We start from the raw sequence: 13330 nt of genomic DNA, 5'->3' as shown, positions 1-13330 counted from the left end.
TTCCTAAAACAGTGAATGATGAATGGCGGCATTCAACACCACATTTTGTGATAGCCAAAGCTGAGAAATGATTCAATAATAACTACATCCATCGAGTTAACCATCAAAGTGGCTTCTAGAGAATATCCATTAATCACCATCTCACTCAACAAATGAAATATTTTAACTAAGTTTTCCAATCGACTTAGTTGCCGAAATGATGGCGGGTTTTTGTTATTTTAAAGTATGATCCGGTCTCTTTCAATAAACTTTATTGGGAAATAATTTGGCCATAACTCACAGTAGGCGGCCGCTTGGCCTTCTTGTCTGCGGGCGTGTCAGACTCCTCCCCGCTCTCCTCTTCCTCACTGCCCTCCTCCTCGTCTTCCTCCTCACTTCCTTCCCCGGACTCTTCGGACGATGCCTTCTTGCCCTTCTTGGCGGGCCGGCCGACTGGCTTAGCACCGGCCTTCTTTTTACCTGGAAATATTTACTTGAATAGTATGGCTTTATGCTGTATCCCCCCGCATATGTCAGAATAGGCGAAGGGAACCTATTGTTAAGACACTTTGAACAAAAATTTGCAATGAAGATGGCTTCATGGCAAATTTTTGAGAAATTGTATTTTGATTAGCGAAACTTAACGATATGCTTTGTTTTCATATCTGATCGAGGAAATCAAAATAATCCATTCCACGAACCCACAACTCAATTAAATGAAGTTACCTGGCGGCGTAGGCGCTTTCCGTTTAGCAGGCGTGGCCTTGGCGCTGGCCTTGGCCACGGCGCCCTTGCGTCCTTTGCCCACGGCGCTTGCCGGCCGCCCGCGCTTGTTCTTCGGTTCCTGTACAAACAAAATAATAACTTAAACATAATAATAAATTCCATTAAATTTATGCATATACCTAAAAAAGTAAGGGAATAAACATAACCTTTATTTAGTATATTGAATATCTGATGGTTTATCAAATTTAAGAATTACTTAGATATTACATGCCAGCCTACAATATTTTTAAGTTAAAAAAATAAATAAAACTGGATTACTGTAGGTTTCTCTCTATATCGCGTATTTAAAAATACACACTTTTAAATAGGTTTGTAAACTTTTCAAGTAACTTGTTTTCTTATCAGAATATTCATGTATACTATTGATGTTTAGTAATAAAAAAAAAACTACATTTTATAACAAAGATCAACTTACATCGGACTCCTCCCCCTCGCTGCCGGACTCCGCTTCACTGTCACTCTCCGACTTGTCGCTCTCGTCGTCCGATTCAGATTTCGCCTTCCGACCTCGACCTCTTGTGCCCTGCTGATGATAACAAGCAAAAAACTTAGTTGCGTTATTCAATATAAAATCTACAATTTTATTATTTATATTATAATGGCTACCAATGATATACTGCTTGAAATTCAAATATTTTTATTTAATTCCATTCATCTCTAAAGCAATGTTTAAATGTATGTATGTTATGTATGTAATAATGAAAAAGTAATTTGTTACAAAACAAAAGTTAAGAACTACCGACTCATTGTCCGTAGTGTAGTTTAAGAATAATAAATGATATCTTTATTTTGTAAATATAGAACAGATATCTTTATTTTGTAAATATAGAACACTAAAAATTACGAAAAAAAAAACTATACCAAATCTTCTACCCTTACCTTCTTCCCCTTGCTCTTGCGCCCCCGCTTGCCGGGCTTGCCGCTGGAGCGGCGGCGGCCGGAACTCTTGCGCTTGCGGCCGGGCCCGCTTATGCCCTCGCCGCCCTCCGGGTCAAAGTCCGAGTCCGCCTCTGACCCGCTCGGGTTGAACGAGCCCTGTATCATATTAGATATTTATTAATAAAACAATAGTATAGTAGTTACATAAATCCTTCCTAAATATATTCATAACTAATTAAATTATTAAGGTTACTCATTTATACCTATTTGAGTTATGTGCCTTTTCAGTGAAAAGTTTTCACAACATGAAGACTTCATAACAAATAAAAAGCTTGTATTATGTATAAAACACTAATATATAAATTTCATAAGTAACTTCGAATGAGAATTGTAATTAAAATAATCAAACTTACATCTGAATCCTCTGATCCATCCTTAGGTGGTTTTGGACCTCTAACTTTTGTCTCTGGATCAGTTTCATATTCTTCATCTGAATAGCCTAAGAAAAGAAAATTTCATCAATGAGTTATAAAAAATCTAAGGGAATATGGATGTAGTTCAATAAGAATGTATGGTTGAAATGGCATAGCAATGAGAGTAATTTATTTTTCGAATTTTGTTTGGCACAAGTATACTACATGTATACTGATATCCGAATACATAATAATAATAGACAATGTATGTAGTATGTTTTGCTACAAGATTACACTTTTACTATTTTTTTATTTTCTTTTAGATAAGTATGGCCTAATGAAGATGTGTAGATTTATTTATAATTCTGTAATACCTCGATTGTGTATCTTAACGGCGGCGGACCGACGCGGGCGTCCGCCGGGCGCAGAGGCGGGGGCGGAGGCGGGAGGCGCGCGCGCCACGCCGCGGGCGTGCGGCGAGTTGGCCGTCGGTTGTTGCAGGAACCCCACTATCCGCGCTGCCAGCTCATTTGCACCACCTGGACATAAACACTTACTTTGCTAAGAACTAGGCTAGAGAGGAGGAAATGAGGATTTTTTTTATATATATATTTCATATGTACCTACTTCTAGATGTAATTTTTTATGATGTTTTAGTGATCCGAGGATAGTTTTAGTTTCAAAATTTCCATCTGAAGTGTTGTGAGAGCTGGTTGAGCCATAAGGTACAAAAGATATACCATTAAAAGATATAGCAAAATACACTTTTATTTGAAATAATAATTGATGGAATTATTATTCTGGGGTTTCAATTACCTTTTTTATCTAAATCTAACATTTCACACATCGTGCGTAGCTGTTTCATCTCCATCTTGGCGGTTTCCTCTAGCTTCGCCTTGTATTCTGTAGAGCCGATAGCCCATTCGTAGCCTTTGAATTTCTTTATATTGCGCTTCACGTTACGATCTAAGCATAGTTGCTGTATGGAAAATACATTATTTTAATTAAAATTCAATATTATTCATTATATATAATAAAAAAAGCAAATCATATTATGTACTTAAAAGAGGTCAAAAAGTATTTAGACTGGGTTGCATTTACAAGGGCAGGCAGAGGGAACTTAGTGTTAAGACATTTTGTTCTCTTATCGCCCATTTTTTTATTGTTGCACGTTGATTTGCAAAGTAAGCACACTTTGTCTTGATGCCAAGAGCGAAATAATGAAAATAATACATTACTGAGTAAGAATCAAACCCACAATCATAGTGTTTAAGGTCAGAAGGTTGCTATGTTTAAGTAAATTTTAAGTGAACAAAGTCTTACCCCATATAAATATTGATGAAGTATCTTTTGATCTTGAGTCTTGAACCGTGACAATGATACTTCTACATTGCTAATGTGTCCTAGCGGTATGCCTTTACCTGCTGGTAGAGGCACTGGGGGTTCAGTGGGCTAATAACAGAGCAAAAAATTATTATTAAAATAAACAAGAACAACAGTTATATCTTAAGCAGACACATTAAAAGTTTAATTTTAATAATCTCATGCAATAAATGTTCATGAATATTTTTTAGCTTTATGCTGTCTCCCACATAGAGTAGGGAACAAGAAACAATTTAATTCATAACATATTTAACTAACCATTTATTTTATAAAATCATGATTTTTAGTAAATAATCAAATATTTTTTCCTATATTATAGTTGTACTACATTGATAACAAGATATAATACTATATATATATAAGGGATACACAACATAACAAGCATAAACCTGCAAAATGTTATAATGATCATTTAAGTTTACCTCTCTCTTAGGCTTGGGCTTAGGCGCCTCCTCCTCCTCTTCTTCTTCTTCCTCCTCTTCCTCACCCTCCTCCTCCCCTTCTTCTTCATCATCACCTTCTTCTTCACCATCTTTAGGTTTCTTTACTGGTTTTTTAACTCTAATAAATAATACAACAACTATATTATGTTTTTGTAGATTCACCACTAAAAACTTTTTATTTAAAAAACATTACTTGATGTAGTGATTTTTATACTATATTTTATTTTATTTGTGTGATTAACGGATTAAAAAAACTGTTTCTTGACATGTATGGCGCTATTTTATGATATCATCCTTTCTATAATATACAATTTTAATGTGGTATATTTGTCATAAAATCCTACAAAATTCTTGCTCAGTTTCAGTTATTTAAACCGCAATCTTATAGAAAAACTACTCATTTCATCCTATCCTGATATTATTTTTAGTAAATCTTATTTATTATTACAAACCAAAATAAGTATAAAGTCTGGATATATCCCACAAAATAACAGACAAGCCCTTTTTAATATGAGATAAACACCTTTTTTTTTACTTTACATGTATACTGTTATGAACTTTGTTTTCAGCTTCATGCTTTTCTCCACATAGCTTGGTAGGCAGAGGCAACCTAGTGTTGACACTTCGTCCCGCACGCACGGCCCGATTATTAAGATATTGCGCGTTGGGTAGCGAATCTTAACGCCGCGCACATTGTGCACCAAAGCATGGAAATCGAAGCGGGTATCGAACCCATAACCATCGCGTTTAGTCCGGAGCTGTGCCACTGCGCGACGACCTCTACTACTACTAGTTTATGCTATATTATGACCAAAAAAATAAACATCGTTTGAAGTGGTTCTTTAAAATTACTATCAGACTATTCGAGGCGCATCAGACCGGAGCAAGGCGCGTCAGTCACGGATATCCGAGGTGCTATAATACTTCACGTGCCACAAATGATAGTGAAGACGACACTTCTTAAGGTTTTAGGAAATTTGCTTTTTACACTATTTCGAAATTGCGAATAGTTTTAGAGAAAAACTCATTTAATTGTTAACACATCACGCCGTAGACATATCAGCTGTATGTTACTCAAGTTTCACTTATTCCTTACTCTCAGCATATAAATAAGTATATTAGTATTAATACGTTGGCCATTTAATGTAGATCAAAACTGTCTTTTACTGTTTTTTCATTTTAATAAGTACTTTAGAAGTTGTTACAATCTCGAAAACATCCTTGCTGCGAAACGCGCCCCGCGACGTTTTGCTTATACAAGCGCGTCATGAGCAGTCATCGGTGGTTCAGTGGTAGAATGCTCGCCTGCCACGCGGGCAGCCCGGGTTCGATTCCCGGCCAATGCATTCTATCTATTTAATTTTCCTCGCAGGCAGCCACGTAGTGCTTGCTTTTCATCAGGGACAGAATACCCTCTTCAGCATTAACCACAAGCTCGAAAAAAAAATCCGCCCGCTATAGAGGCATAGCAACGAAGATTTAGATGCGTTTGCACGTATTGGATAATTGGAGTTCAATGTTTTATTTCAGCGCGATATATTTGGTTTGATATTTTTTGTAGTAGTTATTAGTAGGTAGACTTTTGTTTATAATTTCTTCCGTTTAAAAATAGTCATTTAACTATCTAAAATAGTCATTTTAATAAGTACTTGAAAAGATTAGTAGCACAGATTTAAAATTACGGTACCTACTAAAAAATCCTTGCCGAGTAAAACAATTGGAAAATCCTTATTGAAACTACGAAAATGCGGGTTGCATTAGAGTTTAATTAATTTTCACATTATTTTAAGTGCTTTGCAAACATACATTATATGAATAATCCAGTAGTAAAAGCGGGCGAAGCCGCAAGGGGGTCGCTAGTTAAAGAATAAAACAACTCAAAAACACGACAGCATCATAAATAAATCAAGAACAATTTTTTCCTTGTAATTTCTATTAACTGCAATAAAATATTTCCTAATTTAACAAGTATCAAGTATATTTTTATTTGACTTACTTTTCTTTAGGCTTCTTCTCCTCTTCCTCGTCACCTTCTTCACCTTCCTCGTCTTCCTCTTCCTCCTCCTCTTCATCTTCTTCCTCCTCCTCAGTGTCCTATTGATAAGGGAATTCTTGTATTTAGCCCTCATAATTCTTATATTTACCTCTAATTGCATTTCGCTGTGGTTCTTTTGTATACAATATAGAAGCATCAAAAGCATAAAACATTTTTTTTACCTTAAACTAACAACATAAAAAATTGCATAGAATCTCATAAAGGGATTTCGTATGTAATAGCTTTATTTTTAAAATAATTTTAATTAAAACAATTACAGCCTAATATATTTTCTAGGCGGGTACCCCTTTAGATTTCTTACCTCTTTCTTGGGTTTCTTTTTCGGTGCTACTTTCTTGGCTCCCTTGTCATTTTCCTTTACGTCTTCTTTGTCATTCTCGTCGTGTGTTTCGCCATTTTCTTCCTAACATAAAATTTTAAAAAATCTCTCAATGACGAAAATTACTTAAAATTAATAGTTTAATCAAGTTAACTTGATTATTTAAATAAATTGTAAAATTTACCCACGTGTAAACATTATTATCAACGAACAGGAAATTACTTATGTACATTCTGAAGTTCGACACGACTATTCTCATTTTAATCTTAATTTAGTATACAAAGCCAGTAAATAAAGAGAAAAGATTAAGAACCAATAATACGTTAAAAATCAAAGAAAATAAGTGACAAAATTTTGTATCAATTTATCTTTTAATAGAAATAAAATAGCTCTTTATCATGCCTGCGTAATAATCTCTTGCAAATAATGTTTAGGGCTAGTTTCATCAGTTACGAATAAAGTTTCAGATAGTAATCATTAGATTACTAATTATTAAATTAATGCTATCTTACAGACAAATGATGATAATACAAAATAACTGTTTCTTATTTTTTCATTAATTTGTAATTGCATGTTAAGTAGCAAACCTTATCGCCACGCTTTGTCTACTATAAAGGAAATGAAAAAGAAATATTCACTATAATATTTTTTTATTTAAATTTTCGTAAAATATAAATAATATTTTTAAAAAACATTTAAATGTCTTAAACAACCTACCTTTTTAAAGTCTCCATCTGGCTTTGCATCTTTTTCATCTTTAGAATCGTCTGCAGGGCCGTCGTCTTCCTTACCGTTAGCTGTGGCAGATTTCGCGTCACCTGTTTTCAATAGAAATTTTCCTTGTAATTTAAATGTTTATAGTTAGTATTATTTTTACTAAAACTTAATGTTTTTTACTAGGCGTTAAAGACCTTTTATATAGTTGACTTCTCCATAAGAGACACTAAGTTATTGCTAATGGACACAATTTTTAAATAGGTTTCTTTAAAAAAACTTACTAAAGATGTTTTAGACCTTTTAAAAAAATAATTAAAATAAAATTTTAATATCTAATTTTACTTTACCACTTCAACTTAGAAAAACAGAACCTACGTCGGCAGACGATTTGTCATACTAGCAAAAAAAATAAGATAAATTACTACATTACAATAAGAACAAAAAAGTTCTGGGAGGAAAAAAAACTAAATGCGTAAATGAAAATGGTTAACCAACGTAAAAGGATATGATGCAAGTTGATTCTGTGCTCGAAAAACCAGTTCAACAAATACTGGTTGAATTAATATATTTCTTGCTTTATCTTTTATTATGTTGTATAAGCAAAAAATTACTTCCGGTATCAAAGGTAGAAAAAACCAGACAAAATGGTCCTTATGTAATATACATACGACACGATGACCTACAATTTCAAACTTTAAAAATGAAACTAAACTAAAACTAAAAATGTAACGTATTTTTAATAGTCCTTGCACAGTTCTCGTTGCAATATACCTACTTGCGCGTTCGTCTTGAATATTTCATACACAAGATGACCTATCTTAACCGGATCGAAATGGATACGTGCACGACTTTTAACTTATTTAAATAATTTCTTGTTCTTAGATATCGCCTTTTCGATTTCGTTTGAGCTATTTAAATAGCTTACTTGGTTATACATAGATGAAACATTTAATAGCCGATTGACTGTTTTAGAAATAAACTAAAAAAATGCGATTTTATCTATTGCTTATTAATCATATATAAATATTGTCTATAGGTAATGCTAATAATGAAAATGAAAAATTAAAATATTATAGATTTAAAGGGTGTGCCTGAATGCCTTCTGAATAATACGGGATGAAATACTGATTTTTTATTATATAATTACATCAATAACATTGGTTACGTGCAATTCTATAACTTTATTAACCCATTTATAGTGCCACCGTTTAGTATTCGGAAAGTAAATAAACAAGAGAAAGAAAATAGTCAAAACAAGAGGAAGTATTATTTTAAAGAAAATGTCTAACATTTACTACTTTATTCGACATTAATAGCGACGACAAAGTGAAAGGTGTATTTGTGGGGAGAGTGCGAACGAGAATATCTTGTTATATTGCATAAACAACAAATTAAAATGTTGCCTACTTGCACGGCTTTGTCTTGTATTTAAAATAGCTATTTATAAGCATTTTTTTTTAATTCTAAACAAAAACAATTTCTTCCCGGATGTCGGAGTGTTTTAACACTTACACTCCGTCTTCCTACCCTATTGTGTGCTGGATACAGCGTAAAGCTTTATTTTTTTTATTTTTGTTAAACACATTAAAATCTTTATTCTTTATTATATCTGTACTTTTTTATTAAACTACTAGCGGACGCGCGCAGCTTCGCTTGCGTATTTAGGGGTGAATTCTAATAACCCATGAAACATGTGTTCAATGAAATATTTTTAAGAGTCTAAATTTCAAATTTTATAAAAATCGGTGGCGATTTAAAGATTTTTCCATACAAACTTTCAACCCCTCATTTGCACCCTTAGGGGGAGAATTCTAGAAAACGATGAAACACGTGTTCAATTAAATACTTTTAATAATCAAAATTTTAAATTATATAAAAATCGGTGCTGATTTAAATTTTTTTCCATACAAACTTTCAACCCCTATTTCACCCCTTTAGGGTTAAAATTTTTCAAAATCCCTTCTTAGTGGATATCCAGAATACGAAAGTAAACATCTGTCCAAATTCCACGTTTTTACGCACAGCGGTTACGGCTGTGCGTGCGTCTTACCTCAGTCAGTGAGGACAAGTCCTTTTATATATAGATAATCTTCTTATGATAATATATTTAAGAAAACATAATTTTCTTTTACTTCTAGTTTCTGTTAATTTCTCCTTAGCAATTTAAATTGCAATGACACGCTTTAGCTACGATAATGTGTTAATATCATTGAGACCTGGCACCGTGTAAGCTAAGATATTCTAAGTTTCTCTACCAGCTAAGATATTCTAAAGATTTTTGAAAAATCTACTTTATTTAAAAAAATAAAATAAGTATGACCCATAATTTGTAGAAAAAGAAAAGGATCTGATTTTTAAAAACGTTATCAGTTGACGGCCGATAACACCACCTAAATTACATTTACAATTCACTAGATGACAAAACTGAGTGTATAAAATGTGCAGATCACCGATACGCATAACAACAACTTGACTGATAAGAGAGTGATAAGAATATATAAGCAGTAGGTATTGCCGAGCTTGCCGATTTAATTATTATTCAAACGTTATCACACATTATAATGTGCCACAATTTTTATGCATATAGCATTAATTGTTACTTGCCGTGTATGTAATTTAATATGTGAATATGAAACTCAAACAAAAATACTTTGAATTAGTATTACGAGACCGTCGTGACGCAGCGGCACAAGGGTGTGATTGTAATGCGACGGTTGTAGGTTCGATCCCCACTCGAGGAAATGAAATATTTATTTACATATAAATGTAAATAAATATTTCATTTTCATTTCTTTGCTCTGGTGTCGAGGCAAAGAGCGGCGTTAAGTTCCACCACTCAACACGCAATGTCTCCAGAATTCGGCGGAAAGTGGGGAAGGGGGTCTTAACACTAGGTTCCCTCTGCCTACACTGCTGTGTGCGGGGTACAGCGTGAAGGTGATTTAGATTTTAGTATTATAAGACTTCTATACTGACATCATTAGGTCTCGCACTCGATGTTAGTGGATTTGATTACCGATTTGGTGAACGTTAATATGGTGTAAGGGTGGCATGAGAATACAAACTTAATGGGTGTGCGACAAATGGACGCCGCTCTTTGCCTCGACACCAGAGCAAAGAAATGAAAATGAAATATTTCATTTTCATTTCTTTGCTCTGGTGTCGAGGCAAAGAGCGGCGTTAAGTTCCACCACTCAACACGCAATGTCTCCAGAATTCGGCGGAAAGTGGGGAAGGGGGTCTTAACACTAGGTTCCCTCTGCCTACACTGCTGTGTGCGGGGTACAGCGTGAAGGTGATTTAGATTTTAGTATTATAAGACTTCTATACTGACATCATTAGGTCTCGCACTCGATGTTAGTGGATTTGATTACCGATTTGGTGAACGTTAATATGGTGTAAGGGTGGCATGAGAATACAAACTTAATGGGTGTGCGACAAATGGACGAATAACTGAATATTATGATGATTCTTTTTTATTGAAATGGATACACTTCAAGGATAGTTTGGTTAGGTATTCCGACTTTGGAAACCTGTTGAAGTTGGTTTTTTTTTTAAATAATATATTATTGTTTTTTATTCTATGTAATATAAAATACTTACGGATTTTTTATATTGGTATTTCAACAGGATATACTAAAAGTTATAAACTTTTAGAGTCAAACTTAATTTATCTTGTCTTTTTTTCTGTTTGTTTAGGGAAACTACAATACACCTAAAACTTTTTTATTATCTGATACTCATAAAATAAAAATTAATAATTTTGAGACTCATTAATTAAATCATGGTTGCTGTAACTAGAATGTAAATGATTAATTAAAGCAAATATTTAAGCAAACAAATTTCTCGAATAAACTTCGTGGCACAGTTGTGTACAATCGCGTGCGTTTGCCGACGTAGTTATTTAGCAAAGAAAGTCGTTGACAAGCACTTTATTTTTAATTATAGTCAATTTATAGAATTATTTATTTTGAGGAATTTATGAGTGAAGGATTTTAAAGATGAAAACACAAAGTAAATAAAAAATACCAATTATGCAATTACAAACACAGAATGAAATGGAAATGATTCCTCTTTAAAATACACATTTTTATGAGAATTTTATTATTAGTCACTCAAAATGCATATCAAATATGTTGTTTATTTTAATTTTAGAAATGAAGTATAAATGGCTTGTGCGTAAAGTTAGATAGATAATAAATGGCATAAAATAATAGCGTATTTGACTTAAGAGAATTTAACATATAAAATTAAAGACTAATTACAACATTGTATTTGAATGAATTAAACCCATAAAAATATATAATTTAGTTTCATAGGCCGTTTTCATTTTATTTCGTTATCAATGTGTTAATCTAAATAAAAAGGATACTAAAAAATTTACTCTTGTTAGTTTCATTTCTATGACTACTTGTTAATGTAAATAGTGTAGTTACATAATACTGTCAACTTGTTTGTTACCATAGTGATGTCTAATAGTTGTTCCTACATATAAAGATTTTTTATTATTACAGATATGAATGAATATAAAAAAGTATGGCAATTAAAAAAATATTTAAATTTTTACTGAAGTACTTCTGTCTTAAGGAAATCTTATATATTTCTAAGTAAGACTAAGTCAAATACTCTATCATTTGAACTACACAATTATAACAGTTATGAAAAGAAAATTATTTGCTAAAAGGCTAGATGTGCAATTTTTAAAAATTATATAAATATACACAAAATCTACTAAGGTTTATAAGCAGAGTATAATATGTGCAAAAATATAGCTTCTTAACAAATAATTCTATTTGATATATTAAGATAAAATTCACAATGTGACACAAAAGCCCCAGTTAGTGACGATGTCTAGAATGACTAGTCAAAATCTGACCTGCTTGTTCCATATCTACATCGGTGTTACCTTGGGCCTCTGGTTCTGCAGACTCACCCTTGGAATCCTGTGATGACTCATCTTCTGTTGTCTGTCCATCACCTGCACCAGATTTCTTGTCTTCATCCTATATAAATAATTTATATATGAAATTTTATATTCTTTTTAACATTTTACAATTTTAAATATCAAATTTTTACCTTTTAACACAGATTTTGTTTTAAATTGTATCAATTCTGTATGAGACCAAATTTGTAGTCTAAGACAAAATATATATTTTTGAATAAGATACATGGAAGTTAGAACATAATACAAACAGTAAAATAGACAACAATTTAATTTCATAATGACAATGAAATATTCGAAAAAAAAAAACGAAAAATAATGCAAAATATACTAAATGCAAAAAATTATCAAGTTAGCAATCAATTCAAAATGTACACCTTGATTCTATTGGCGTCAATGCGTCGCGCCAAGCGATTCCCAGCCTTACTCTCGTAAGTTTAAGAGACAAAGTTCATTGCTTTGTTACTATACTACCGTATTGTCTATGTCGTATACATAGATCTGTGTACATACCAACTATGTATGATTATTACCCGAAATATAATTTTAATGTTAAGGTCAAATGTTTTTATAACATCAATATATGAATCCTTCATTGAATATTTTGATAATATTCCTCATTTGCGCATAAGTTGTTTCGTAAGTAACACAAAAAAACCGTCTAGAAAAACTAAGGAGGTCACCAATAAAGGCCCCTAGTCTGGGTTCTAAGGTTTTATTTACATCGCCCGTCGCGCTCGCAGCGTAAATAAGAAGGCGCGAAGTGACGGCTCAGTGGAATAACATCATTTTACGATACATTTGAATAGAAATTTCGCAAGAAACAAAATATCAAGGTCATGCGGATTTCCTATCAATGTCATATTATATCGTGCACATTTAACAAAGGCCCTGCAACGAAATGCAAAGGGGCGGGGGTGCGAAATATGTAAAATATTGAAAAATATCCCATTAGAATCAGTTTCGACAACTGATTAAGATAGCATTCACAGTTTTAAAAGCAAATTATTGACTAATATCACAACCCTTCGTGGCGTAGTTCCCGCGTTTAGCGGGAAGCGAACGTTCTGTCAGCCATGTTGAGACGCAGGCAAACATTAGTGATATAACACGGAAATAACACCACTTCACAGCTCAAAAACTCCTAAATAGATGCACGTTAATATAAAGAAAATTAATATAAAAACATTTTTGACAACTATACCTGATTGTCACTGATTTTTGCTTTATCGGTATCACCCGACATTTTTCCTATGAAGAAATTGAAAGCGAATTCCAAGCGTCTTCAAACACCGGACAACACAAATGCACGCACCCACAACATAGAAAAAAAATATGCGTTTTGTTACAACCACTGCTAGTGAAAGAAATTTCTTCAAATATTTATCACTAATTACTAGAGTTAAATTTTAT

General features: G+C 33.0%; 1 protein-coding gene across 6 annotated transcripts in view; it reads right to left on the bottom strand.

Annotated features, from left to right (window-relative positions):
• Dek (protein) overlaps positions 1 to 13275 on the bottom strand; it is a 17567-nt gene extending 4292 nt beyond the window's left edge. For 3 of the 6 annotated variants that reach the window (XR_014878548.1, XM_085194364.1, XM_085194361.1), the window contains exons 1-14: positions 13122 to 13275; positions 11852 to 11978; positions 6976 to 7076; positions 6241 to 6342; positions 5880 to 5977; positions 3863 to 4001; positions 3381 to 3509; positions 2874 to 3036; positions 2432 to 2596; positions 2058 to 2143; positions 1645 to 1800; positions 1181 to 1291; positions 706 to 823; positions 281 to 459 (exon numbers count right to left, since the gene is read on the bottom strand). Coding sequence is in view for 5 of the 6 variants with exons in the window: in XM_085194364.1 (XP_085050490.1) it covers positions 281 to 459; positions 706 to 823; positions 1181 to 1291; positions 1645 to 1800; positions 2058 to 2143; positions 2432 to 2596; positions 2874 to 3036; positions 3381 to 3509; positions 3863 to 4001; positions 5880 to 5977; positions 6241 to 6342; positions 6976 to 7076; positions 11852 to 11978; positions 13122 to 13163 (1716 nt within the window). In the remaining variant the exon portion in view is untranslated. The remainder of the gene's footprint in view (positions 1 to 280; positions 460 to 705; positions 824 to 1180; positions 1292 to 1644; positions 1801 to 2057; positions 2144 to 2431; positions 2597 to 2873; positions 3037 to 3380; positions 3510 to 3862; positions 4002 to 5879; positions 5978 to 6240; positions 6343 to 6975; positions 7077 to 11851; positions 11979 to 13121) is intronic. The other 3 variants (XM_085194365.1, XM_085194362.1, XM_085194363.1) reach the window with 2 other exon arrangements.
• Positions 13276 to 13330: the final 55 nt, after the last annotated feature.

This window comes from Heliconius melpomene, chromosome 12 (assembly GCF_056956725.1).
Source record: "Heliconius melpomene rosina isolate 202511_hmr_F chromosome 12, ASM5695672v1, whole genome shotgun sequence".
Taxonomy (NCBI): Eukaryota; Metazoa; Arthropoda; class Insecta; order Lepidoptera; family Nymphalidae; genus Heliconius; species Heliconius melpomene.
Note: the sequence above shows the minus strand (reverse complement) of the source record. Positions and strands in the feature narration are given on the sequence as shown.